The 26,555-nt window shown below is 44.7% G+C and overlaps 1 protein-coding gene across 4 annotated transcripts in view; it reads left to right on the top strand.

Annotated features, from left to right (window-relative positions):
• The first annotated feature begins 16,340 nt into the window (after nt 1–16,340).
• Nucleotides 16,341–26,555, top strand: part of DUSP22 (dual specificity phosphatase 22) — a 99,187-nt gene continuing 88,972 nt past the window's right edge. For all 4 annotated transcript variants that reach the window (XM_068234609.1, XM_068234606.1, XM_068234605.1 and 1 more), the window contains exon 1: nt 16,341–16,617. Coding sequence is in view for 1 of the 4 variants with exons in the window: in XM_068234606.1 (XP_068090707.1) it covers nt 16,597–16,617 (21 nt within the window). In the remaining 3 variants the exon portion in view is untranslated. The remainder of the gene's footprint in view (nt 16,618–26,555) is intronic.

Below are 26,555 nucleotides of genomic sequence, written 5' to 3'. Positions count from 1 at the left end.
TCCCAGATTTAACCTAACTTTTTGTGCTTAATGAGACCAGCCACCAGGGCCGTTTCTGGACATTTTGGTGCATTAGGCAAGGCAACTTTTGTCTCCCCGAATCTTGTGAATAGGAAGATCACAATCTGCATTCATTGGTTTTGCCAACATATATAACACATTGATAGTCAAGCTGAAGCCCCATACACACACTCAACAGCGGTCTTTTATGCAGGGCAATTATCAAACAACTTTTGTTGTGAAACAAGTTGAAACAACCCAAATAAAGTTGTTTGCTATTGTTCAAACAACTGATAAGACTGAAAAGACGTCAATCCAACTGTTGGATTGACTTGAGCTGTGTCTTATCAGTTGTTTGAAGAATAGCAAACAACTTTTTTTGGTTGTTTCAACTTGTTTCAACAACAACATTTGTTTGATAATTGTGCATTTAAAAGACTTTTGTTGAGCATGTTTATAAGGTCTTATTAATAAAGTATGTTTGTCTCTATTTGTGCCCCAAATAGAGACCGAAAGAACCATCAGTACAGTCATTAAAAAAGCCCAAAACATTATTTTGAGAGAAATCTTGCTTAAATGTGGTTGGTGAACAGTGGAGGACAGTAGAGAATATAAGCGGTCCAGCAACCCAGAACAAGATATACTAAAGCTTATATGGTATTAGATGGTAAAAGTTGTAATTTCTTGCCTGGGTCAAATTGAAATTAAGTAGGGTTATTGAAAGGTTACTGGATTAGAATTGGTGCTATTGTAACTACAGTATATGAACACAACTACAGCAAGAAAGCATATTTACTGAGTTCAAGACAGCCTCGATTTCATAATAAAAAAAAAGATTTACAGTAGGTGTGGGCACATACCGTAACTGCAGCTGCACATCCACCAAATTGTTTTCCAAACATTGTATTTATTGTCAATGAACAGAAACACAGAATAATGAATCATTTAAGTTGGCCAAACAATATGCAATAAACAACATAACTGCCCTCAAGAGCCAACGTTGTGCAATAACTTATTACAATCTTCACTGGTTTCAGAGATATGTTGAGCCCACATGGGATCTGCATGGATAGGATCCAAAATCACCATACACCTTTTAATGAATCTGCATAGCTTGTGTCACTTGCAACCATCTAGGTAAATAGCGATTGAGTGGGTGCCAAAGTCTACCATAAGGGTTGTTTTAGTCTGTAGAAAAGTATTGGCAGCCCAATGCTGTGTTAAGTTAAATTAACTAAACTATTTTTATCCAGAACATGATCCCAGGTAGAGGGAGGAAGGACCCTTCCAAAAACTCCCGTAAACTAAAGAAATAGATGTAGAATACATGTGAAAAAGGGGATAAAGAATGGAGAACGATGACAGTTCTCAACTGGTGGCTCACATTGTACTACAGTTCTGTTATGGACATGGTGTCAATCAGAGCCAGATTTACCATAAGGCACTGTAGGCACATGCCTACAGGTGCCTGATGATTAAAGATGGCTCACTACCCCCCGCCAGTGCCTTCCTCCCTCCTTTCCTATACAGAGTCCAAAGTAGAGCATAAATGACAGGTTACTCACCTGGCTCTCTGCATTCCACTGACGACATCTCCCTTTAGCTGTGGGTATCTCTAGCTACCTAATACTTGGGGACACCTCAAGCTACTAAATATTTAGGGTACTTCTTGTTATCTAATTTGGGCGGCATTGTGGTGTCGTGGTTAGCGCTCTCGCCTTGCAGTGCTGGGTTCCCTGGTTCGAATCCAAGCCAGGTCAACATCTGCAAGGAGTTTGTATGTTCTCCCCGTGTCCGTTAATTGGCTTTACCCTATATTGGCTATGACTATAATAAATAGTCATATAATAAACTAGACTATGATACATGCATTACATGATACATACATATATGACTATGGTAGGGACTAGATTGTGAGCCCCTATGTGGGACAGTTAGTGACAAGACAATATACTGTATATACTCGAATATAAGTCTAGAAATTTAGGTCTGATTCACTTCATAAAAGTATAAGGATCGACTTATATGCGAGTCACGTGCAACACTGAGCACACTGAGTTATGTGTGCACTAATAGTTGCATTCCCATTTGCAGCAATTTACCCTGTGGTAAGTGATACTTTGAGGAAAGAAAATGCAATAAAACACTGGTCTGAAAGTCCTGGCCACAACAATTAACAAGGAAAGGGGCAGGGGGGAAATACTGGGTTGCATAAAAGGGAGTGAATAATTGCAGCACTTGGGAGCCTGGAGGAGGTATTGGATGCACTTAAGAGGCAGGAGGGGTTAATGGCTGCAATATTCTATGCAGTGCAGTCATTAACCCCTCCTGAGCCCCAAGTGCAGCCATTAACTTTACTAGGTAGATTTATATTTGAGTCAATAAAAAAATTCAGCTTAAGAGAGTTGAATATTGGAGTCGACTTATACACAAGGTCGACTTGTGCTGTGTAATATGTTGGCGCTATATAAATACTTAAATAAATAAAAATAAATAAATCTAATACTAACGGGCACCTGTGGCTACCTTCACCGGGCAGAGGAAGTAGGGGGGAGGTGAAAGCTGGGTGTGAGGAAACGCGGAAAAGCCGCCGCAAGTGCTCAGAGTGAGGCGGCTGTTTCCGCGTCCAACATGGCGGCACAACGCGAAGAAACCGCCACATGCCGCATGGGCAGAGCAGTGGAGTCCGCATTGGATGCGGCGGATTGCGCGCATGGCAATACTACTGACATTGTGGTTGGACGCGGGGAAGCCGCCGCTGGCTTGGAGAGCGGTGCGGCGACCCCCGCGCCCGAATCGGCGGATACATTGCAAAACATGTCTGGTGTGGCTGGGACTGCTAGTCCACACAGGTTCAGAAGGACACGCGCGCGCGCTGAGAGGCAGATTTTAAATGACAGCCAGAGAAGAGTCAGCTAACCAAGCTGGTCAGCTGACATTTTCACCACCTTCCATTGGTCCAGCACTTAGGGGTGGCGCTGGTGAGCGCTATGGTATATATACTGGGTGCTGGTCATTTCTCTGGTGTCTGGCGTTGCGATCACTACGTGGTAGCACTCAGACCTTGTCTGTATCTGTGTTCTAGCATAGTTTCCAAAGGTGTTGACGATCAAGGACCTCACACCTTAGCATTAGGAATATTGATCTGTATTATTTGTTATGACCTTTTGCCTGCCTGACTATTCCTCTGAACTCTGATTCTGTACCTTGCTATTTCTGATATCCTGTTGCCAAACTCTGCTCGTTCCTGAACTCTGTATTTGCCTCCTGACTCTGTACCTTGCTATTCTGATACTCCGTTGCCAGACCCTGCCTGTTCATTGGATTCCGTATCTGTCTCCTAATTTTGTACCTTATCTGTCTGTGTGTTAACGACCTGGCTTGCCGACCTCGAGAACTGGCCTTACTGTTAGAGGCAGTTCCCAGACCGGTTAGTGACACCCTCTCACGGGTGTCACTCACGTTCTGTCCTTCCTACTCTCAGCCTAGCTCCTCCCCCGGGAGAGTCTAAGCCAACGGAAGGAACATACTCTGTGCAGTACTCCTTACTGCTTCTGTACCTTCTCCTGAGGTGCAGTACTCAAAGTATTACTGTTGCACCAAGCACTCTCATCTCTCAGGTGACCAGAGGTTAGTAGATATATCTGATTATCGGTGATACTGCAGATCATCAATAATCGGGTATATTCTGCATTCTCGGTGATACTGCAGATCACCGGTAATCAGACCCTTTCTGTGTTACACCGATCGTTACACTGGGGCAGGCAGCACGCTTGCAGTATGGTTTGACAGGTGTTTGTGGGTTCATGGCGGGCGAAGTCTAGGGTGCCAGAACATCTGTGCCTATATGCTCCGGTGATGTAAATCCGGCTCTGGTGTCAATAGAGGGAAGTTCTATATCCTGGGCTCCTGCTGTCTAATACATTTTTTAGTGGGAGTCTTTAAGAATAATGGTTTATTTTTATTTTCTCAGAAAGTTATTGAGGCATTCTATTTTGCCATGAAGCAAAGCCTACATTTCTCTGGCTCACCACGTGGAACACAGAGTGAAGCATTTTGTATTACCCTGCTGCAGAAATGGGTTTATGGGCAAGTCCATCATGTTTGTAGCATGACTCCCATCTCCAACAAACTGCGGAAACACCCTATACTTCTCTCAGGTCTGAATCGGTCCAAAATTGTCCAGGGCCTATATAATAGTCAGACCCCGGCCAGCTATTATCCACCTCCACTCCACATGATCACCGATATCCGGAGGTCGGCCATATAGTAGCCAATCCCCGGACACTGATTGGATTTAGGCTATATGATAGCCAAACCCCGGCACCCAGTTTCTTCTTTTGGCACTCGTGATCTATGGTGGCACCTAATTTAATGATCAGCCTGTACCTCCAATTTAACTGCTTCAGCTAGCCTTACCAAAGGTGCTTGTTATTAGTCAAACTAGTTCTGCAAAACAGTGTGATATGTAATCATTTACTATGTTTGTAAACAGAATTGATGTGCATGCTCGCAATAAAACTGATATTGATATACACAAATTAAAAAAAAAAAAAAGAGAGAATAATGTGATGTGACAGTTTCCCATAAGGGTGACAGTTTCCCATGAGTGTTGAATAAAAGGGAAAACACTGTGTGGCTCTAGACATAACAAAAATAACACCAACACGGTAAAGTGTAAAAGTAACAAGTGGTGAAAAGTTTTGTACTTAATGAACTCACTTCATGACTTATGTTATTCGACACAGCTGTTTACGTTTGGAAGTTTTTATCGATGTGAATATGAGCGTTTTACAGTTAATGCTCATGATGACTAGTTAGACTGCAGTACTGTGAGGCTGCCCTCATGCCTGTAAACACCCACAGACAATGCGCCTCATGTAAAACCACTGACATATAAGAGCAAGAAGTGCTGAACACTTGTCAGACCCCGAGAAATAGGAATGTGACAGCGCACACAGTGATTAGTAAGCTATGAATAGTTGAATGACCAGGCAAAGCAAGACCAAAGTATGTTTAAAAAAGTACATAGGTTCAACAGAGGTTATGTGCTGACCTCAAAACTTCTTAATCATATTTATCAGCATAAACCACTGAGCAGTTAAGACATTTTTGAACCCTGAAATATCTTTAAGATCTTTTGCCTACATTCCAATCTGTATCAAAGAAAGTACATAGATCACATCTCCATATTGTGATACACATCTCAAATGACACTTCTTAAAGGACAGTCCCTATTTCTTAACCAAATTCTTCTGTCCCTCTTTACACCTTGAGATGTTTATGACCAAGCTAAGAGAACAGAAACCCAGTAACAAGCACCACTCAAAACAATATTTAAATGTCAAAAATGTACAATGATCTTTATTATTCCATGATCAATCAAATAATTATGCACTTCATGATAATCCAAAAAATGTAAATCACATAAAACAGACTCATAAAACTCAATGCCAATTGTCAACTGTTGCAAATACATTATCTACTGCACATGAAGTTACACTATTTTCAACACTGGGGGCTCAAAAAAGTGTCCCAAGGTTGTGGATCCCAAGTTCAATAATAAATATCAGTGCAAGTTGGTTGGATAAAGTGCTAATTGCTGTACAAAGTGCTATAGAAGAATGATAAGTGACCTGAAAAATATCATGAATAAATACTACATCAATCAGTAAACATTTCATAAGTGCTAACTATTGTGCAAATGTAAACATACAAACAATATTATGAAGCATGTTAACCTGATATAGTGCTAGATAGGTGGAGCAACCCATAGAAAGGAGTGCATAGTGAAATTGATACTTAGCCCAGGTTAAAGGTGGACAGTGCAGGCAACAGACGTGGCAGAGAAAGACTGAGGGTCCCCTCAAACAGACCTCACTAGTTCCGCGGGCGTTACCCCGCTTTCTCAAGAAGAGGAGACAACCGAGATCTTTATGACTAAGTCTGTATAGATAATTAAGGAGGACTCAACCAATCTGAAACACTCTATATGCATGTTAAATTATTGTGGCTCTGTACAATTAACAAGCTGACACATCATTGCAATTCAGCGGTTCTGGAGGTGTGGCTAGCTTACAGGAACAACAAAGGATGGTTTGCATATTTAGCAGTGGAGCATCATGGGACACACCATATGCTCACTCCAATCTGAATAATTGCAATACCTTATGTTTTAAGAAGGAAAACTTTTGTTTTGCATAATATTTTAGTAGGAGGGCTTTTTGGTCCTTTGTAGCCCCATACACACTGCTAGGAGGTCTGGTTCACCATGAGCTTGCTAGGTAATCTACAACTAATTTGAAAGGAAGGAAGGAAGGAAGGAAGGAAGGTGTTGGGGAGAGGAAAGGCTGAAAGTTGAACCACTTGTGGCTACCTTTATGCTCGGTTCACACTTGAGCCATAAACGTACCGACATATGGATCAGAGATCAGCAGAGGATTGTATATTCAAATGGATCCTACATTAAAGTGATCTGAAACTCAGCATTTGTTCTTTGCTCTAAAAGATTACTTACAGCTTTAAACCTACTACTAGAAAACAAATTGTAGCAGAACAGCATTCAAACAGTTAAACACAGTACTTTGCTCTGCACTGGAAAGCCCCTTCAGCTTATGATCCGCATCTGAAGAGATTACATTATTTTTTGTTTGCATTCCACAGATGTTACATTCCCAGCTGAGCTGCAAACAAACTCTCTGTGCTCCAAGCATCCACAAAGTTCAGAAGAGCTCAATAGAAGATTTTAATATATAATAAAAAGCAGCTTGAATAAAATGCAATGAAAGCTTTCAGAGCAGATAAACTGTACTTTGGGAACTTTTCATTTGTAAACGGACAATATTACTTGTGCACAAAAGCAAAAATGGTAACTTTATGGTTAACAAAAAGTAGGAAAACACATTTTTATTGAATGTTATGTCAGAGTTGTATTCTACTTTAAGTATAGGAACCAGGGCTGGATTTACCTGCAGACACCGTAGCCTCGTGTTTACAGGTGGCCTGTGTGTGAAAGGCAGCTCATTTGCAGCCCAAAGTGCCTCCCCAGCTATCTCCCTCCCTCTGCAGAGTGCGCGCAGAGGGTTAATTACAGCAGGAAACTCACTGGTTCCAATATTGCAGCAATGACGCTGTCACTCTTCTGCAGCGTCGCCCAGCGTCCTCTCCTTGTTGACAGCGGCTTTGTGTAATGGCGGGTACGTGCCAGCACGTCACATGAAAGAGATACCACTGTTACCAAGGAGAGGATGCTGGGCAGATTAGAGGAGAAGAGATGACGTAATCGCTGGAATCGCTGTAATGTCAGAGCCGATGGGTTTCCTGCTGTAATTAACGCTCTGCTTGCATTTTGAAAAGGTAGGAAGAGTGCTGTGGATGCACTTTGAGAGGCCAGTGAGCCAGCTTTCACACACTCTGCTATTCTGGTGGTTGGGCACAGCTGGCCATCTGTGGGGGGGGGGACGAAGAAGTAGCTATATATAGGTGGGCACATCTGACTATATTGGGGGAGGGAGCACATCTGACTATCTATAAGGTGAGGGGTGGCACATCTGGCTATCTATAAGGGGGGAAGGAGGCTATCATCTAAAGTCCCAGAGGCGTAGATATATGTACCTCCCCGCGATCACCCGCCTTGCTACTCATCGCCACCCATTAGTACACTAATGTGTAATGTCATTGAGATGCTGGTGGTCATTGATAAAATGAAAGTGAAAGCACACGTTATATTTCCTGTGAACTGTTCACAGTATACAGAAATAAAGTGGGGAGGGGCATCTAGTAGCCAAATAATAAAATTACACCATAATCCATGAAATTGAATAAAAATAAATAAATCCTCCATTAAAATGAACACCTTACCTCCCCCACTCTCCCATAGTTACCAAAATAAAACATTTGTATATGAAGCAAAACAAAAAAACTCCTAAAAACATAAATAGTTGCCTTAGTGATTCAACTTTTTTTAATATGTATGTCAGGAGGGTATATTACTGTTATTTTTGTAAATAAGGGCCTGTAATTAGTGATAGACAAAATACACCATTATTTTCAGATAAAATATTATTGCCATACATTGTACTAGGGACATATTTTAAACATTGTAATAACCGGAACAAATGGGCAAAGAAAATGTATGGGTTTAATCCACAGTAGCACGTTTTATTTTAAAACTGTAATGTCCAAAAACTATGAAATAATGTTTTTTTTTTTCCTTTTTTTCTTATTATTCCCGTTAAAATGCATTTAGAAAAAAATAATTCTTAGCAAAATGTACCACCCAAAGAAAGCCTTATTGGTGGTGAAAAAACAAGACATAGCTCATTTTGTTGTGATAAGTAGTGATAAAAGTTATTTGCAAATAAAAGGGAGGAGCGCTGAAATGTGAAAATTGCTTTTGTCCATAACGGGAAAAAACACGAAGTGGTAAAATAGTTAAAACTGCACATAACAACCTTTCGCTAATACAGTGTCACAGTTTCAAGGGTAGTAAACTAGAGATGTGTTTTAGTTTAACACAATGCACAATTCAAACTATCCTATTAAGTGTACATACATGTCCATATGAGACAGCAACCATAAGTGGTTTAATCTTCCAGCAGTTCCAAGCACCAGGCAGGTGCAGACTCCGCAACATTCCACTTCAGTGAAATTGACCACCCCCTCACCCTCAGAAATGGGCACTAACCCTCAATATTGACCCTCAGATGGGTCAGCAGCACATCTGGGGTCATTGGGCCACCCCTTGCCACATCCACAATCCTCTTTGCCTGAGACACAAGCAAAGCCGGCCAGGTGGTCCACATACGGGGGAGAGCCCAGAAAAACTGCAATCTTGTTATTATTAAACATTGTCATACAGTTTTACGCTTTTGCGAGTGTGAATTTGCCTATTTCAGGTGTATTGACCTATGAAAGCATGGCACTATACAAGAATAGAGGAAGACCGAGGGGATCGTATATGTGGCAGGGGGTGGCCTGATGACCCCAGATGCGCTGCTGACCAATCTAACTGAGGGTCAATGCTAAGGGTGAGTGCCCACTTCTAAGGGTGAGGTGGTGGTCAATTCTCCTGAATTGGATTTGTTGTGGAGTCTTCACCTTCCTGATACTTGGATCTACTGGAAGATTAATCCACTTATGGTTTCTGTCTCATATGGACATATGTGTGTGCTAAAAGTGATCCACAGCTGAAGCTCGGGATCAAAATCAGAGCCATACCTTAAATGAGGAAAGCCTCAGGATCCTATTGAGGCTTCCCTCGCTGATTTGAAGTCCCCCATTGTTGAGCACGCCCCCCCCCCCCCCTCCACATCAGGACCGCACAGCTCTTCCTTCTGAAGCATGGCCACACACTAGCCGTGCAAGCCTGCCCACGCATGCACAGTAGCATGCCGGGCTTACTGCACATGTGCGGATGGGCTGGGTCGGCTATTGTGCGGCCACGCTGGAGGAAGAAGAGCTACGCATAGCTCCCAACTGTCCCTCTTTCGGAGGGACAGTCCCTCTTTGGGAGCCATGTCCCTCTGTCCATCTTTCCTCCTCATTTGTCCCTCTTTCAGGACTTTGTCCCTCTTTCTATGTAAATATATATATTTATCTATTATTATTATTTATTAGATTTATATAGCGCCAACATATTACGCAGCACTGTACAATAAATAGGATTACAGACAATGATAACAGGGTTGACAGAACAATACAGGTAACAGACCATAGATACAACAATACAGGTAATAGCAATAAGATACAATATACAATACAATACAATAACATTTCTATAGCGCTTTTCTCCCATAGGACTCAAAGCGCTTAGGCTCTCTCAGATTCAGTAATTAGTAGGATGAAGTATTCACACAACAAAAGTTATATTTCTGCAAATGCCAAACTGAACAGGTGGGTTTTCAGTCTGGATTTAAACACATCCAGGGATGGAGCTGTCCTGATCTGTTGAGGTAAGGAGTTCCAAAACGTAGGGGCAGCATGACAGAAGGCTCTGGGACCAAAAGTTTCCAAGTGGACTCTGGGTATGACTAGATTATTAGAACCTGTTGATCTGAGAATGCGGGGATTGCTACGCAGCTGCAACATATCTTTCATGTATCCAGGGCCTAAATTATTCAGGGATTTAAATGTCAGTAGGCCGATCTTGAATAGGACCCTCCATTCTATAGGTAGCCAGTGAAGGGAGTGCAGGACTGGCGTTATGTGGCAGTGACGGGGTTGGTTGGTTAGCAGTCTGGCAGCAGTATTCTGTATCAGCTGTAGTCGGTACAAGACCTTTTTTGGAAGGCCAGTGTAGAGAGCATTGCAGTAGTCCAGTCGAGATGTGATGAAGGCGTGGACTAAGGTTGGCAGATCTTCTGGGGGTATGAGGTGCTTGATTTTTGCAATGTTCTTCAGGTGAAAATAGGATGATTTCACCACAGCAGAGATTTGAGTTCTAAAGTTTAAATCCCAATCAATTAGAACTCCCAGGCTACGCACATGATCAGAGCTGCGCAGATCCGTGCCTCCTATTCCCAGTGGTGAAGACTGCAAGTTAAGTTGTTTTGTTATCATGCTCTGCCCTCCTATCAGAAGGACTTCAGTTTTGTCTGCATTTAGTTTCAGCCAGTTGTCATTCATCCATTGCTGTAGTTCACGTAAGCAGGCGTAAGATACACAACACAATGCAGACAGTAGTACAATGCCAGACCATACACTGGAGTGGTAGTGGTAAAAATTACCAGTTCCAAATTCTGGGTAAAGTGCACACAGTCAAGTATGATACACAAGGGGAGAGGGCCCTGCCAAAGGCTTACAATCTAGAGGGAGGGGCTGGTGACACAAAAGGAGGGGGTGCATCAAGACGTTATTGGCAGAAAGGATTAGGGTAGTGTTGAGTTATGTAGGCCTCCTTGAAGAAGTGAGTTTTGAGTGCTTTTTTGAAGGTGTTGAAGGTGGGAGCGAGCCTGATGGGCAGTGGGAGAGAGTTCCACAGGATAGGGGCAGCTCTAGTGAAGTCCTGCAGTCTGGCATGGGAGTGCGAGATGCGTGGGGTGGTTAAGAGGAGCTAGTTGTAGGAGCGAAGTGGGCGGCCAGGTGTATATCTGCTGACCAGGTCAGAGATGTAGGTTGGGCAGGACTTGTGTATGGATTTGTATGCCAGACATAGGATCTTGAAGCTGATTCTGAAGTGAATTGGAAGTCAATGAAGGGATTTGCGTAGGGGAGTTGTGGAGACAGAGCGGTGGGAGGAGTAGATGAGTCTGGCTGCTGCGTTCATGATCGATTTTTGGGGGGCGATGCGGTTTTGAGGAAGGCCTGACAAGAGGGAGTTGCAGTAGTCCAGGCGGGAGATGATGAGGGCATGGACAAGGAGTTTGGTAGTGTCTGGGGTCAGGAAAGGCCGGATCTTGGAGATGTTGCGTAAGTGGAAATAGCAGGCTCTAGCTACGGTTTGGATGTGGGAGGTGAAGGAGAGGGCCGAGTCCAGGGTGACACCCAGGCAGCGGGCTTGTGTGGTTGGATGAATGATTGTGCCATTGACAGTGACATAGAGGTCAGTGGGGGGTGAAGCAGCACGGGGCGGGAAGATTAGGAGTTCAGTCTTATCCAGGTTTAATTTTAGGAACCTGGCAGACATCCACGATGAAATAGCTGAGAGACCAGAGGATACCTTCTCCATGGTGGTGGTGGAGAGGTCAGTGGTATGGAGGTAAATCTGGGTGTCATCTGCATATAGGTGATAGTTGAAACCCAGAGAGGAGATGAGTTTTCCGATGGAGGCGGTGTAAATGGAGAACAGCAGGGGACCAAGAACAGAGCCTTGGGGGACCCCAACTGAAAGTGGGAAGGAGGTTGAGGAGGAGCCATTGAAGGAGGTCTTGAAGGAGCGATTTGTGAGGTAGGAGGAAAACCATGCTAGGGCACGGTCTTGGATACCCACAGATTGCAGGGACTGGAGTAGCAGGGAGTGATCAACAGTGTCGAATGCTGATGAGAGGTCTAGGAGGAGAAGGATAGTGTATTTTCCTTTGGCCTTGTCAAGCGTGAGGTCATTGACGACTTTGGTGAGGGCAGTCTCGGTGGAGTGGCCTGGCCGAAATCCTGATTGTAGGGGGTCAAACAGGGAGTTGGAGTCAAGGTAATGGGTCATGCGTTGGTGGACTAAACGCTCCAGGAGTTTAGATGCAAAAGGGAGTAAGGAGATGGGGCGGAGCTGGATGGAAGTGAGGGGTCTAGTGAGGGTTTTTTAAGTAGGGGAAGTACAGTGTCCTGTTTGAAGTCAGAGGGGAAGGTACCCGTGGAGAGGGAGAGGTTAAACAGAGTGGTGAGGACAGGAGCCAGAACAGGGAAGTGAGGACGGAGGCATTTGGATGGCACAGGGTCTAGGGGGCTGGAGGTGGCAGGAGAAGTGGCTAGGAGACGGCTGACTTCGTCCTCTGTGATAGGAGTAAAGTGGTGGGTGGGGTGGGGAATAGGTATTGGTGGGGGAGGAAGAGGTGGTGGAGTGGAGGCATGAGATTTCCCGTCGGATGCTGGCTATTTTGTCGGTAAAGTGGGTGGACAGATCAGTGGCTGAAAGGGCGGAGGTGGGGGGAGGAGTGGTGGGGTTAAGGAGGGAGTTGAAGGTGGCGAAGAGGCGCCGAGGGTTGGAGGCTTGGGATCCGATCAAGGCAGCAAAGTATTTTTGTTTAGAATCAGTTAATGCGGTATAGAACAGCTGCAGGTTGGCCTTGTACGCCAATAAGTCGGAGTTGCTGCGGGATTTCCTCCATTTGCGTTCATAGGTGCGTGTCTGTTTTTGGAGGTTGCGAGTGTGTGCATTGTGCCAGGGCTGGGGGTTGATGGGACGACGGGGGTGGAATGTGGGGGGTGCTTCAATGTCTAGGGCTGCTGAAAGGGCCTGGTTGTATTTGGCCACGGCTTGGTTTGGGCAGGTAACGTTTGGGAGGGTGGATGTGAGGGAGTGGAGGGGGTTGGCTAGTGCAGTTGGGTCTAGGTTATGCAAATCTCTCTGCCAACGACCTGAGGGTGGTGGAGGGTTGGGGGAGCATGATGGGGAGATGGAGAAAGTGAGAAGGTGATGGTCGGAGAGGGGGAAGGATGTGATGTCCAGGTTGGGGAGGGTGGCAGATTTTGAGAGAATCAGGTCGAGAGTGTGGCCAGCGCGGTGGGTGGGGGAATTGGTGAGTTGGGAGAGGCCAAGGGAAGTAGTGAGGGAGAGCAGTTGAGAGGCTTCAGGGGAGTATGGACTGTCCATGGGGATGTTGAAGTCCCCAAGTATGATTGTGGGGAGGTCAGAGGAGAGGATGTGTGGGAGCCAAGAGGCCAGGTTGTCCAGGAATTGTTTAATGGAGGTGTATGGGGGGCGGTAAAGGACTGCGATGACAGCTGGAAGGGGATGGTAGAGGCGGATAACATGTGTCTCAAAGGATGTAAAGTTTAAGGAAGGGGGTGGCGTGAGGACACGGAAAGTGCAGGACGGGGAGAGGAGCAGACCCACCCCTCCCCCAGACCTGTTTTCTGGTCTGGGGGTGTGACTGAGGTGAAGCCCACCATAGGAGAGGGCCGCTGCTGCAGCAGAGTCAGAGGGGTTGAGCCATGTCTCTGTGAGGGCAAGGAGGGTGAGGGAGCTGGAGAGGAAAAGGTCATGGATTTCAGTTAGTTTATTACGGACTGATCTAGCATTCCAGAGGGCGCAGGAGAGAGGGGTGGTGTGCTTGTGAGAGGTCTTGCTGGGAATGAGGGAGGAGAGAGAGTGAGTGCGGGTGCGGGAAGGAACTGTGAGGGGGGTGGAGACATGTTTAGAGTGGGGCGTGCATGGAGTCAGTGATGGAGTGGTATGGGAGTTGCGTGGGGTTGGAGGGCAAAATGGGAGGCTAGAGTTAGATAAGGTGACCTTAGTGAGGACCAGGTGGTGAAGGAACAGGTGGAGGAAGAGCATATTGTGATATGTAAATAGTGGAGGAAGGGGAGGAAGAGGTGTGCAGAAACTAAGGTGGAGGAGTCCTGGAGTTTGAGAGTAGGGAGGGATTGTCTGTGTAGGCCGAAATGTTTTAGCAGTGTTTAAAGTTGTAAATAATGCAAATACCTTAGTGACTGCTTAATGCTGCTGTATTGCTGGCGAATTGTGGTAAATTCAATTAGTAAGATCCTTAAAACGATCCTTAAAATGCGAGCCGACAATCGTCAAAGCCGATTATACAGCATCCTTATGAACATCCACACAGCCCTAGTGTTTGAATAAGATTGGTCTAGAGACCATTAGCCTCCACTACAATCAGCTGTGAGCTGGACAGGAAGTTGACCAGCATGGGGGTGGACTATGCAAATACTTAGAGCTGGGTGGATGAAGAGGTGTGAATCAAGCAGACAGTAAGATAACAATAGCTGGGGGGAGGGGGGGTGGTACAGGTAAATGCAAGCAATTTAGATATTAGAGTAAGGGCAGATCAGAAAAAAAAATTAAGTCACATACACAGGCAGATGCAATTTGAGAATCGTGTGCAGATTATCTACTAAAAAATGTGTTTGATTGACTCTAAACTTTATTCCCATCCTTTAAATTGATATATTACTAATTTTAAAATGTTAATATAAAGGAAAATGAACCAGGATAGAAAGGATCAGTGTGATTTGAGTTATAAAACAAAATATTTTTCTTATTAAATCTTTATGGTATGCGTGGCTAGGGGTGTGCCGGGGGTGTGATCACCAACAACAACAAATAACATTTGTAAAGCGCTTTTCTCTCATGGGACTCAAAGCGCATAAGCATGGCTCCGATCAGGGGTGTGGCAGGGGCGTGGCTTAAGTGTCCCTCTTTCTCATCTCAAAAAGTTGGGAGGTATGGCTATGGGGGACATCAGAGGAGAGAGGGAAGCCTCAATGGGATCCTGAGGCTTCCCTCTCTTTAGGTAAAGCTTGGGTACTCTTTCATAGGACAGCCTTAATCATGTTCAGGGCCGGGCCGAGGCTGAAGAGGCTCCAGCCTCAGGGCGCAGTGTAGGAGGGGGGCGCACAATTCATTCAGCTGTCATTCCCAATTGTGTTTGAAGCAGAAAGAAATAAGAAAAGGGCATACATAGCAGTGGATGCAAGCCAGATAACTAGAGATTAAGGTTGGGGGCCCTGGGGCGCCTCTTAGTCTAATAGCAATCAGTGTGTGACGGCTGGGGAGGGAGGGATGGAGGGGTGCAATTTTCTGTCTCAGCCTTGGGTGCTGAAGGACCTTGTCCCGTCTCTGATCATGTTAATGGTTTTGTTTGTACTGGTACGCTTAGCATAATGCAAAGCCCCCACCTGTACAATTTTCCAATTGAAATTACGAACAGATAGTACATTTCAATCAAATGGACATGATGAGGGTGTGGCGTTACATCGGTGGACCATAACTTTGCACTGTATTGAACAGCACAATGCTGCAGTTCTATAAATTTCAATAGATTTCATGGTGAAATCTCTTGAAAATCTGTGTGCAGTTTATGGGGGTGTTGATCAGTTTGACACTATGACACTATTCACAAAACTTCTTATAAATGACTGATTTATCACCTGTTTGATAACAATAACCTTTCAGCACATTCACAAGCAAAATAATTAGGCAAAGTAAGTTGTTCCTGATTAACTTCATTTTACTATTACTTTTCTTACCTTAATTATATTATATTGTTGCTCTTTTGGAATCTTAAAAATTTAACATAGATAGGTGAAAACAGATCAAAACAGGTGAAAAAGCTTTGTGAATCGTGCCCATTAGGTGGCAATCTAAAGGTGTATGACAATGGGCTCTATTCATAAAAAAGTTGTTGCGAGAAAACTCCTGGAGGGAAAATACCGCAGCGGTATTTTACACTTCTGGGTGGTCATTCAAAGAAATCTTGAAAGCTGCGATGCAAGAGCGGAGATCTCCCGCTGAAAGCTGGCGGTAAGCTGTCGGAAGGCATGCGGAAACACTTCAGCCGGCAGAGTCCCTCCGTGCACTGCTCTCTCTGGGAGGTCTGTCCCATTCACTTGTATGTAATCCGCAAAATCAGAGAAAGCGGTATTTCCCGTCCACATACCGCTTCCTCTAATCTTTATGAATGGCCATTTTGTTACTTTTTTCTAGATAAATCTAGAAAAACACTGGAGAAGGCGGAAATTTCTCGCTCTGCTGGGGGATTGTAGATTTTCATGCGGGAACAGCTTTTATGAATGCCCACTTTGCTAAATGGACGGGAATGACTCCAAGTTTTCTCAATCTCATAAACATCCTTCACAGCCATCAGGAAAGCGTGCGGCCAGTAGAGGTCAGTAATGAGCCTCATGTGACTTGAGGTCGTCTGTAAACAAGGAGCCTATAGAGGAGGAGACAGCACCGAGCAAGGCGGACTCACAGGGAGGAGCAGCTGCAGCTGGCACTGACTGATCATTGACAGTCCCTGAGCCAGGCAGGCAAACGATACCGGGAGTGATCTCAGCAGGCTTATAACCAGATCCCATCCTAGCGCTACAGCCAGCCACACTGACATCCATACACATGTTCTAGCAGGAAACACATTATTAGCAGCATTAGATTGACGCAAGCTTTCTTCCTGTTGTGCTTGTAAGTGCAGTCCAGCCACAGGAATGGGTAATGGAATGAACAAGGTACTGTAAATTGCATGGCTTTTACTTGTGTATTGTAATGCAGTATTATATAGATGTGCTCGGCTGTCTATCCTTATGGCATATGATTGCTGGAGTAGCCGCACCCTGTGTAAATTCCAGTGCTGCTGAGTAATAGATAAAGTCGGGGGGATCCCTCCATGCTGTTATGCCCTTTACCAGTGCTGATGACAGCAGTGGTGGGATGGGTTTCATGTTTCCTGTAAGTGGCCAAGCGCAGTGACTGGCAAGACAAAGCCAGCCATTGGTATATAAGGTACCTTGGATGCAAAGTAGGTAATGAAACATGCCTATTCACTTTCTAGTGAGTTTCTCATTAGTGAATTCCTCCCAGCCTGCTGATGTAACGGAGGGGTGTGTCGCATGTTGCAGCCTTGCACTGTATTGTATGTATAGGGACATAGCACATACATAGCTTACTTCTGCAATGTGCAACAATCTATTTCTTCTTACAAGAAGCTAATGCACAGAATGTATTGTAGAGTCTCACAATGTCCATTTTGTGACTTTCACATATTCATCCGTGGCACAGAAAGTCTTTATCCTTTTAGCACAAGGTAGAGGTTTTAAAGTGGACCTGAACTCTTGCACAGGACTGTATGTATTTAAAGAGTTTAGCTTGTCTAATTCCCCCCTCATCAGTCTAATCACAATTTGTAATTTGATCTCTCCCCTGTGTCAGGTGATTGCCATGGCAGATAAGCTAATTTGGAAGTGCAGGATGTTAACAATATGTCTGCTTCTATGAAAGCATGAAGTAGATACACTGCAGATTTATTGCAGGATTTGTATCAGCAGTAACAAAGACATTTTTTTCTGTAAAAGTTATTATGGTGTTGTGTATCTTTTACAGTAGAGAGGAAGTTCTGAGCTCAAGTCTGCTTTTATAAAGTATAGGACTCATCACACTCTTGAGAAAAAAAAATCTTGCCCTTGGCTAGGATTACTTCTTACTTTTTTTTTTTTTATTTGATTTTTTTCTTTTCTTTTGCAGATTAATCATTAAAAGTATAGCATGGTTGTAAAATACTATTGCATGTTGCGGTGACAAGGGAAATTCACTTAAAACTTGTGCTTTCAGTTCTGCTTAAAGAGAACCAGAGACAAAATAAAGAAAAGATTTTATACATACCTGGGGCTTCCTCCCACGCCGCCGTCCTCCGCTACCTGCAACTATGAGGACCGGCTCCCCGCTCTTCCGTCAGTCGGAGTCAGTCTAGCGTAGGAGAAGTGCACACTTTGCATGAAGAGATGCGTAGAGGGCGTACTTCTGCATAGCTGGCTCCAATGACATCAGTGACGCGACCTGGTTCTCGTAGTTGCAGGCAGTGGAGGACGGCGGTTCTGAAGCGTTTTTTTTAAACGCTTGCAGGGGGAACCTGCATGGCTAATAAAAGTGAATGGGATGGTGCACACCGGAGCAGTTCATTTTTCCCCCAAATGCAAACTCCTGTTCTGCTGCATTTTTTTTTTTTTTTTTTTTTTTTTTTTTAGATTTCTGAGGTGTTTCTGCCTCAATGTTAAAGTATAGGAACGTGGAAAATCGCTCTGAAAAACGCTAGATCAGAGTGGTTTTCCAGTCGTTTTTGTTACAGAAGCTGTTCAGTAACAGCTCTACTGTAACAATATATGAAATCTGCTACACAAAAATGCTCCAAAAAACGCTAGGCATGTTTTAGAAAACCTCTCTAAACATGCCTAGAATCGCTCTGAAAATCTGCTTCACAAACCTCTGTTTTGCAGATTTGCTAGAGTTTTTGGTGTGCACTGGGCCTGAGTGAGGCGCTATACCTGCTATTGCCGAAATTCTGTTTTGTCCCCACGTTTATTGCCTGATGAAGCGGGCTTGGCCTGCGAAACGTGTTGCACTGCACTTTTTGGGGTACTATACAATAAATGTGATTGCTACTATTCAGACAGTCTTTCGTGTCTGCTTTATGGAGGTAAGTCCACTACTTCCTCCAAGCAAATTTTAAAGGTTTTATCCTGCTGGCGCCTGTGTTCTCCTACTGCTATAGCGTGTCCACCCCTGGTGGAGGGGTGATCTACCCCTTTTTCTGATCTACAGAGAGCGACTTCTTATCCCTGAGTGAGGACAGGTCTAACCTCCTCACCTGCCTATATACTGGTTGCCTATGTGGTAACCCACGCTTGTGAGTATACTCTTCTCACTGATTATCCTTACTTTATTTTTGCATAGCATACTACACTATATTGGGCTCTCGGTTTCTCTAAATTTTATCTGTTCCACAGGTGGCTGAACTGTGCGCTCGGTGAGCACTTACCAGTCAACAGCAAGCAGTTGTGAGAGTTCCATAGTCTTTTCACTGCCTATTAACCTCCCTGGCGTTCAATTTCCCCAGGATTTCTGTGCAAAAAGTGATCCTATTTTCATAACCTTTTTTTTTTTTTTTCCTGTAACTTGCCAAAATGTGTCAAGCAAGGGTCTAGTACACAGTGCAGGAGAGTACTGATGTGTATGCAAGTCAATACTGTTCACAGCATGTTTTGTATTGACGTGTATATCTGTCAATACCGCTTAAAGGGCCACTGAAGTGAGAGGTATATGGAGGCTGCCATATGTATTTCCTTTTAAACAATACCAGTTGCCTGGCAGCCCTGCTGATCTATTTGGCTGCAATAGTATCTGAATCACACCAGATACCTGCGTGCAGCTAATCTTAAAGGGAAGGTTCAAGCAAAATAAAAGAATGAGTTTTGCTTACCTGGGGCTTCTACCAGCCCCATGCAGCCATCCTGTGCTCTCATAGTCACACTGCTGCTCCAGTCCCCCGCAATGGGGGAGGTCGGCAAGCTGCCAGTGGGGGACCAGAGCAGCAGCGAGTGACTACGAGGGCACAGGATGGCTGCATGGGGCTGGTAGAAGCCCCAGGTAAGTGAAACTCATTTTTTTTATTTTGCTTGGACATTTCCTTTAACAGATCTGACAATAATGTCAGAGACATCTGATCTGATGCATGCTTGTTCAGGGTCTTTGGCCAAAAGCATTAGAGGCAGAGGATCAGCAGGGCCGCCAGGCAACTGGTATTGCTTAAAAGGAAATAAATATGGCAGCCTCCATATCCCTCTTGCTTTAGTTGTCCTTTAACTGCTCATGGAAAAGAAGTTTCTTCTTCAGACTGTATTCAGTGGGGCGTTGCGGTTTAATGCCACGTTAAAGTTGCAACGTGTCTGCGTTGAGAGGTAACGTACTGCAAGCAGTGAGTTACCATAATGCAACATTTTTCAACGCGACGTTAACGTCGCACTGTGAACGTCCCATAGGATTAGCATTGCAGAGCAGTAAGCTGCATTATAAGACTTTATAACGCAGCTCCGCAACATGCCACTGTGAATGCGACCTCAGGCTTTATACAGAACTGGATCAGAAATTAAGAAATGTGAACGTTGGAAAACAGAGTATATTATTTTGTGGCTTATTCAGCAATCTGAAACCTTGTCACACAGTCTTACCCCCTTTGAAATGTTAAAGATCTCATAAACTATGTACAGTTGGTCATTATGCACAGCTGTGATGCGAGACGTATCCCAATGCCTCTTGCTGTGCATGGCTATTGGGATTTGCATGTGTTCCCCCCCCCCCCCCCCCCCCCTCCCCTCATACTTGGAACAGTTTATATGTCATTGACCATTCTGATTGGAACTTTTGGGTCCCTGTTTGGGATATTTGCATTCCTACAATTTTCTCAATGATTTCCTGTTGGCCAATTGCACGGGGTAAACTGTGTTTGTGTAACTTTTAGCTGTGTGCACACTTTAGATCTTAGTTTATGTTCATTTTAGCTGGAAATCTAACACGTGCAGATGTCTCCAACATTGCTGGCCTCTGAAAGAGACTCCAACCTATGGGTGCAGGGCAAGAGGCATGCATCATTCACTTGGTCCGTCATTCATCATCTCATTGCCCTTCTCCCCCCCGCCCCCCCCCCCCCCCCCCCCCCAGAAAAAAATCTGTCTCACATACTACTATGCAGGCAACTTGCAGACAGCTGTTAGCCGGGGTAGACCCTTAAATACATCAGTTCTACCTCACAAGCAGCTGCACTGCCTTCACTACTCAGCTGTTGGGTGCCATGGCTACTACTACAAATGAATGCCTTGCTCTCTCCAGCAGAGCTGTGTCTACTCTTGTGCTTTAGACTTTGTCTTCTGTAGAGGCTGTTGGCACAAGTCAGGCCCAAAGTGGAGCAGCACTATTGGCGATAATGCCTGGAGATGGTGGTAACCATCAGGCACTGCACAGGTATATAATGTAGGTTGCAAGTGGAGGCTTGAGATAGTGTAGCTGAGCACCTGTATACCGTGGGCTGGGGGCCCCATGCTAATTTTGTGGAGGATCCCATGGTTTGGTGCTGCACCCCTGCTCAAACATTTATCCTCTGGATGTGAAGACAGTGTGCTGTCATTCTTTTACTTCTTACAGTAATACACATACACATGTAATACACATTTGAAGGGCCACATAAAATTGCAAGGAAGGCCATATTGGGCCCACGAACCTTAAGTTTGACACGCGCTCTAGAGGTAAAGCTGTTTTTACTGTTACTGTTTTGCTTTTGGCACGCTGAGGGGTGTTACAGTTCTGCTTTTACCTAGCTGTATCTATAGAACTAATCTGTCAGAGGAATCCTATTTTTACTTTGGTTTTATGGGTTAAAAATCTTAGAAACATGGACAAGTTCTTTAATAGGCTTGGTACACACAACTTCAGGCATGCATTTATGCCTCATGCATCTTAGCCATAGTTATCAGCAGGAGATACTCTGGGGTTAAAAATGTTGCATTGTGTCTGACTACACAATGTAGCCAGAAAATAGGAATTGGGATAATTTTGACTGGTGATTATAAGCCATCATTGGCAGCAAGGAACTATTCCCTCTAAATACTAAAGTGTTTATTCTATAAGGTAGCATCAAGTATAATCCATAACAGCATGTAGTCATTGAGGTAACTTCCATTAGGGTTGCCGGTGCTGCAAAAAGATGAGAAAACTGGTAAGGCCCACTTTCCACTGGCAACTGAACTGAACTTTTGTCGGGCAGCACAGCCTCCCATCTTCTGGCCATGAGTGCAGTTTCATGCAGCTGAATCAGGATCGGTTTTTTTCGCCAAGTACGGCTGGACCATGCCCGGAATTGGATTTCGCACGGTGAAAATAATTCAGCATTCAAAGTACCGTAAGTTGACACAGATTTACAGAGACAGCACATGTTACAAGAGACAAAAGCAGTAATACTTGTACACCCCCGGCAATACAGTGAACAGAGCAGCAACAGCCATGGTCAGATGGCTACAGGGAGGGGGAAGTTTGAGGAAAGGGCAGAGTCAAAAGTCTAACGGCCGTGAGGAAAAAAGTTTTCCTATGCCTTGTGGTCTTGGCCGGGATGGTCCGGAACCTGCTGCCCAATTTGTGCTGACTGAAAAGGCTGTGTCCTGAGTGAGAGTAGTTGCCGGCAATTTTCATTGCTCTAGCGTGCAGTGTAGTGTTGTAGATGAGGTCTAAGAGGGGCAGAGGTTTCCCAATAATTCTCTCCGCTGAGCTGATGACCCTCTGAATTTTGTATTTAATCAGAATCGCATTTATTTCGCCAAGCATGACAGTGTTCTCCCCAGGCCCTTTTAGCTGGGTGCTCCACCCGGCTAGTTTTGGTGAGCACCTGGCTGTCTTCGGCTCACCTCCTCTAAGCTGTAAGCAGGAGTAGGGCACCAGAAGCACCAGCCCTGCATTCGCTCATATTGCCCAACCCGGCTACTTTTTCATGCCACCCGGATGGAAAAAAATTCTGGGGATAACACTGCACGACTGGGTCGTGCCCGGAATTGGGCTTGGCACAAGAGTACAGGGCATGTACATAGAAACATAAGGAACAGCATGGCATAGAGCCTAGTGGCATCACTTCATCTCACAAAAACATATACATAAAGTTTCTAACACAACTGGAACCAAACATAGACATGCTACATGCGAGGGGAAGAAGCTGTTTTTGTGTCTTGTGGTCTTTGTTGAGATGGACCGGTACCTCAGATACCTCCGCCCCAAGGGAGCTGATTGAAAAACTGGTGGCCAGGGTGGGAGGGATCCTTGGCAATCTTCAGTGCTCTGGAGCGTAGTCTGGTATTGTAGAGGGAGTCAAGGGCAGGGAGTGTGTTCCCGATGATCCTTTCCGCCTGACCTGATGACCCTCTGTAGTTTGCGTCTGTCGCCTTCGGTGGAGCCAGCATACCAGACAAGGATGGAAGAGCAGAGGACGGATTCGATGGTTGCGGTATAGAAGTTCGTCAGGAGTTTTGACATGCCGAACCTTCTTCAGGTAGCGGAGGAAGTAGAACCTCTGCTGGGCTTTCCTCTGGGTGGAGACAGTGTTTGCCTCCCACTTCAGGGTGTTGGAGATGGTGGTGCCCAGGAGTCGGACACAGGGCACTTCCTCCACTGCCGTGCCTCCAATGTGTAGTGGGGGTGGGGAGGAGGCATGTTTCCTATTTGTTGCTAGCGGAAGAATTAGCATACTAGACCAGGATGGATGAGCAAAGAACCGACTCAATAGTGATGGAGTAGAAGGGCCTCAGAAGTTACTGGGCCATACCGAACTTCTTTAGTGGGCATAGGAAGTAAAGTGTTTGCTGCGCCTTCTTCTGAGTTGAGATGTTGTTTGCCCTCCAGGTCAGGTCATCTGATATTGTTGTGCCTAGGAGGCAGACGTTGGGTACCCTCATAACTTCAGTTCCATCAATATAGATTAGGGGTGCGTTAGTGGCATGCTTTATGAAATCGATGACCAGGGCTGTTGAGTCGGAGTCGTGGAGTCGGAGCAATTTTGGGTGCCTGGAGTCGGAGTCGGGAAAAAATGCACCGACTCCTAATGAATTTAAACTGTAATTAAAATAGAAAATATGATGATATGTTCTATTTATCAGATAATAGTCATTAAACATAATGTGTATATATACAGTAATAGCTGCGCTCAGTACACAAAAATGAAATAAACCAATCAAAATTAGTTACTTGTGCTGCTTCAATAAAGCAGTCCCCGTATTTTAAAGTCAGATATACACATCTGATTGTGACTGTATATATGATGTGTACACAGGAATCTCTTATATATACTAAATAACATCTATGCTGTAAGAATAAAGCCTGATGTGTAGCTGTGTCACTAATAAAGATGGTCAATGAGATGTAAATAATTCTGAGTTGATGCTGGTTTATGCAAATGTATGCACTCTCTTTGCTTATGAAATCAAATCATTTGATATGATGTTAAAATTTGGTTTGGTGACTACAAATTAAATGGTACCTGAGAAGGATGAAAACAAGTGTTATACATACCTGGGGCTTCTTCCAGCCCCCTTCATGCTAATCAGTCCCTCGCTGTCCACCTCCACCAATGGATCTTCTGCTATGAGTCCTGGTAATTCAGCCAGTCAGCACAGTCTGCCTACGTGCCGCTTCCACAGCCAGGAGCATTCTGCACCTGCGCAATAGTGCTGCGCAGGTGTAGTACGCTCCCGGCGGCGGAGTGTGTGCATGCGCACTACACCAGACTGGCTCAAGTACCTGGACTCATAGCAGAAGATCCAGGTGGCGGAGGAGGACAGCGAGGGACTGATTAGCCTGAAGGGGGCTGGAGGAAGCCCCAGGTATGTATAAAACTTTAATTTCATCTGTCTCAGGTTTACTTTGTTACACAGTAGTACTATACTCTACATATGCACTCTCCACATAGCTGCAGGGAATCCACTGAGAATGTTGTGCACATTGAACACAGAGGTGTTGTCTGTCACCCATAAACCTGGTTCAGATTGTGCATGAAGAATGTGTAATAAAGGAAGAATCCCCTCATTCTTCTGCAGAGTACCTGCACATCACTCTTACATGTACCCACAGTTACATTGCTTAGGGCCTGATAGATGTTCTTTGTTCCGGTTTGTACCTTTTACAAGTACTCTTACCAAGGACTAGTTTTATGGCTCATACACACATCAGACTATAGTCTTTGGAAAATGAAAGATCACAGACCAATCTTACCACCGTTCATGTAGTATGAGAGCCATACCTGCACAGTCTCTTCTATGGAGCTGAACTCTCCATCAGAAAAAAATCTTTGCAAGATGCTGCACACACAGATGCTGTACAGACACAAAAGATCAGTAGCTGCAAAAGATCTGTTCCTGCCAAAAATCCATTCCTGCAAATTGCAATGATAGTCTATGAGATCTGCAGATCATCGTACACACATGATTTAACTGACATTCATCTGCAGATCAAGCAATCATCTGCAGATCTGAAAATCCACCCTGGTGGATCTGATCTGCAGATGAATGTCAGTTAAATCATGTGTGTATGATGATCTGCAGATCTCATAGACTATCATTGCAATTTGCAGGAATGGATTTTTGGCAGGAACAGATCTTTTGCAGCTACTGATATTTTGTCTGTACAGCATCTGTGTGTGCAGCATCTTGCAAAGATTTTTTTTTCTGATGGGGAGTTCAGCTCCATAGCATAGACTGTGAAGGTATGGCTCTCATACTACATGAAGGGTGGTAAGATTGGTCTGTGATCTTTCATTTTCCAAAGACTATAGTCTGATGTGTGTATGCACCTTTAGTCTAAAGGGAATAAATATAGTAGTCTACATATCCTTCTCACTTCAGTTGTCTTGTAAAATTCCTAAGCATTGGCAGGTAAGAGATGAATTTCCCGTTACATACTGTTAATGAACAAAATTGTAATATGCAAATTAGAGGAGTCGGAGTCGAGGAGTCAGAGTCGGAGTCGATGGAATCCTAAACTGAGGAGTCGGAGTCGGTTTTTTTTTTTTTTTTTTTTTTTTTGGACCGACTCCACAGCCCTGTCGATGACCATCTTGACGGTTTTGGCTGTGTTTTAAGACTAGCCTGTTCTCTTTACACCAATTGCAGAATCTGTCTACCTCCTGGTGGTAGGCCTGCTCATCGCCCTTACTGACAAGGCCAACAATTGTGGTATCGTCCTCAAATTTGATGATTTTGACAGTCTGTGGATGTTAGGTTATTAGAGTATAGAGAGAACAGGAACAGTGACAAGACTCAGCCCTGGGTGGCTCCTATGTTGGTCACTCTAGGACTGGAGGAGATGTTACCCAGTTAAACAACTTGAGACCTGTTTCAAAGTCCATGATCCAAAGATGGAGAGTTGGGTAGACCTTGAGCACTGAGAGATTCTCAATCAGAATGCGGGGGCAGATATTAAAGGCCGAACTAAAGTCCAGGAGAAGGACTCTAGTGTGCGAATCCGGCCTGTCCAGGTGATCAGTGTTAAACTCCAGGAACATATTAATGGTGTCGCTGGTAGACCTGTTTGCTCTGTATGCAGACTGTAGTGGATCCAGTCGGTCCAGTGCTTGAGGAGGGACAGGACCACTCTTTTTCAAAGGTCTTCATGACCTAGGATGCTAGGGCCACAGGACTGAAATTGTTTAGGGCCGACACTCCTTGTGTTTTTGGTGCAGCTATTATGGTGTATTTCTTGAAGTAAGTAGGGACCTTCCTTTCACTAAGGGACCTGGCAAAGACACAGGTGAGGATGGGGGCCAGGTGATGTGAGCAGGACTTCAGACATGCTGGTGACACGCCATCAGGGCCAGAGGCTTTTCTTGCATTAAGAGTAGTCCAGAGATGCTGAACATCGGCCTCAGCTACTACCGGGGGGCTCGGGCACGAGTTAGCTTCAGTACTTGCAGGGGCATAGGTGAGGAGGGCGGAAAGTGTTGGATGCCGCTTCGAGTCTGCCAGGTCCTCAAACCTGCAGTAAAAGTCGCTGAGTTCTTCGGATAGCTCGGAGCTTTTGCGGCTTGCAGTTGACGGTTGAGGTAGTTCTTTGTTATCTTGAAGTCAACCAGGAAGCCGGACTTTGGTGG

This window comes from Hyperolius riggenbachi, chromosome 5 (genome assembly GCF_040937935.1).
Source record: "Hyperolius riggenbachi isolate aHypRig1 chromosome 5, aHypRig1.pri, whole genome shotgun sequence".
NCBI classification, from domain to species: Eukaryota; Metazoa; Chordata; class Amphibia; order Anura; family Hyperoliidae; genus Hyperolius; species Hyperolius riggenbachi.
This window is presented reverse-complemented; position numbering and strand designations above follow the sequence as displayed.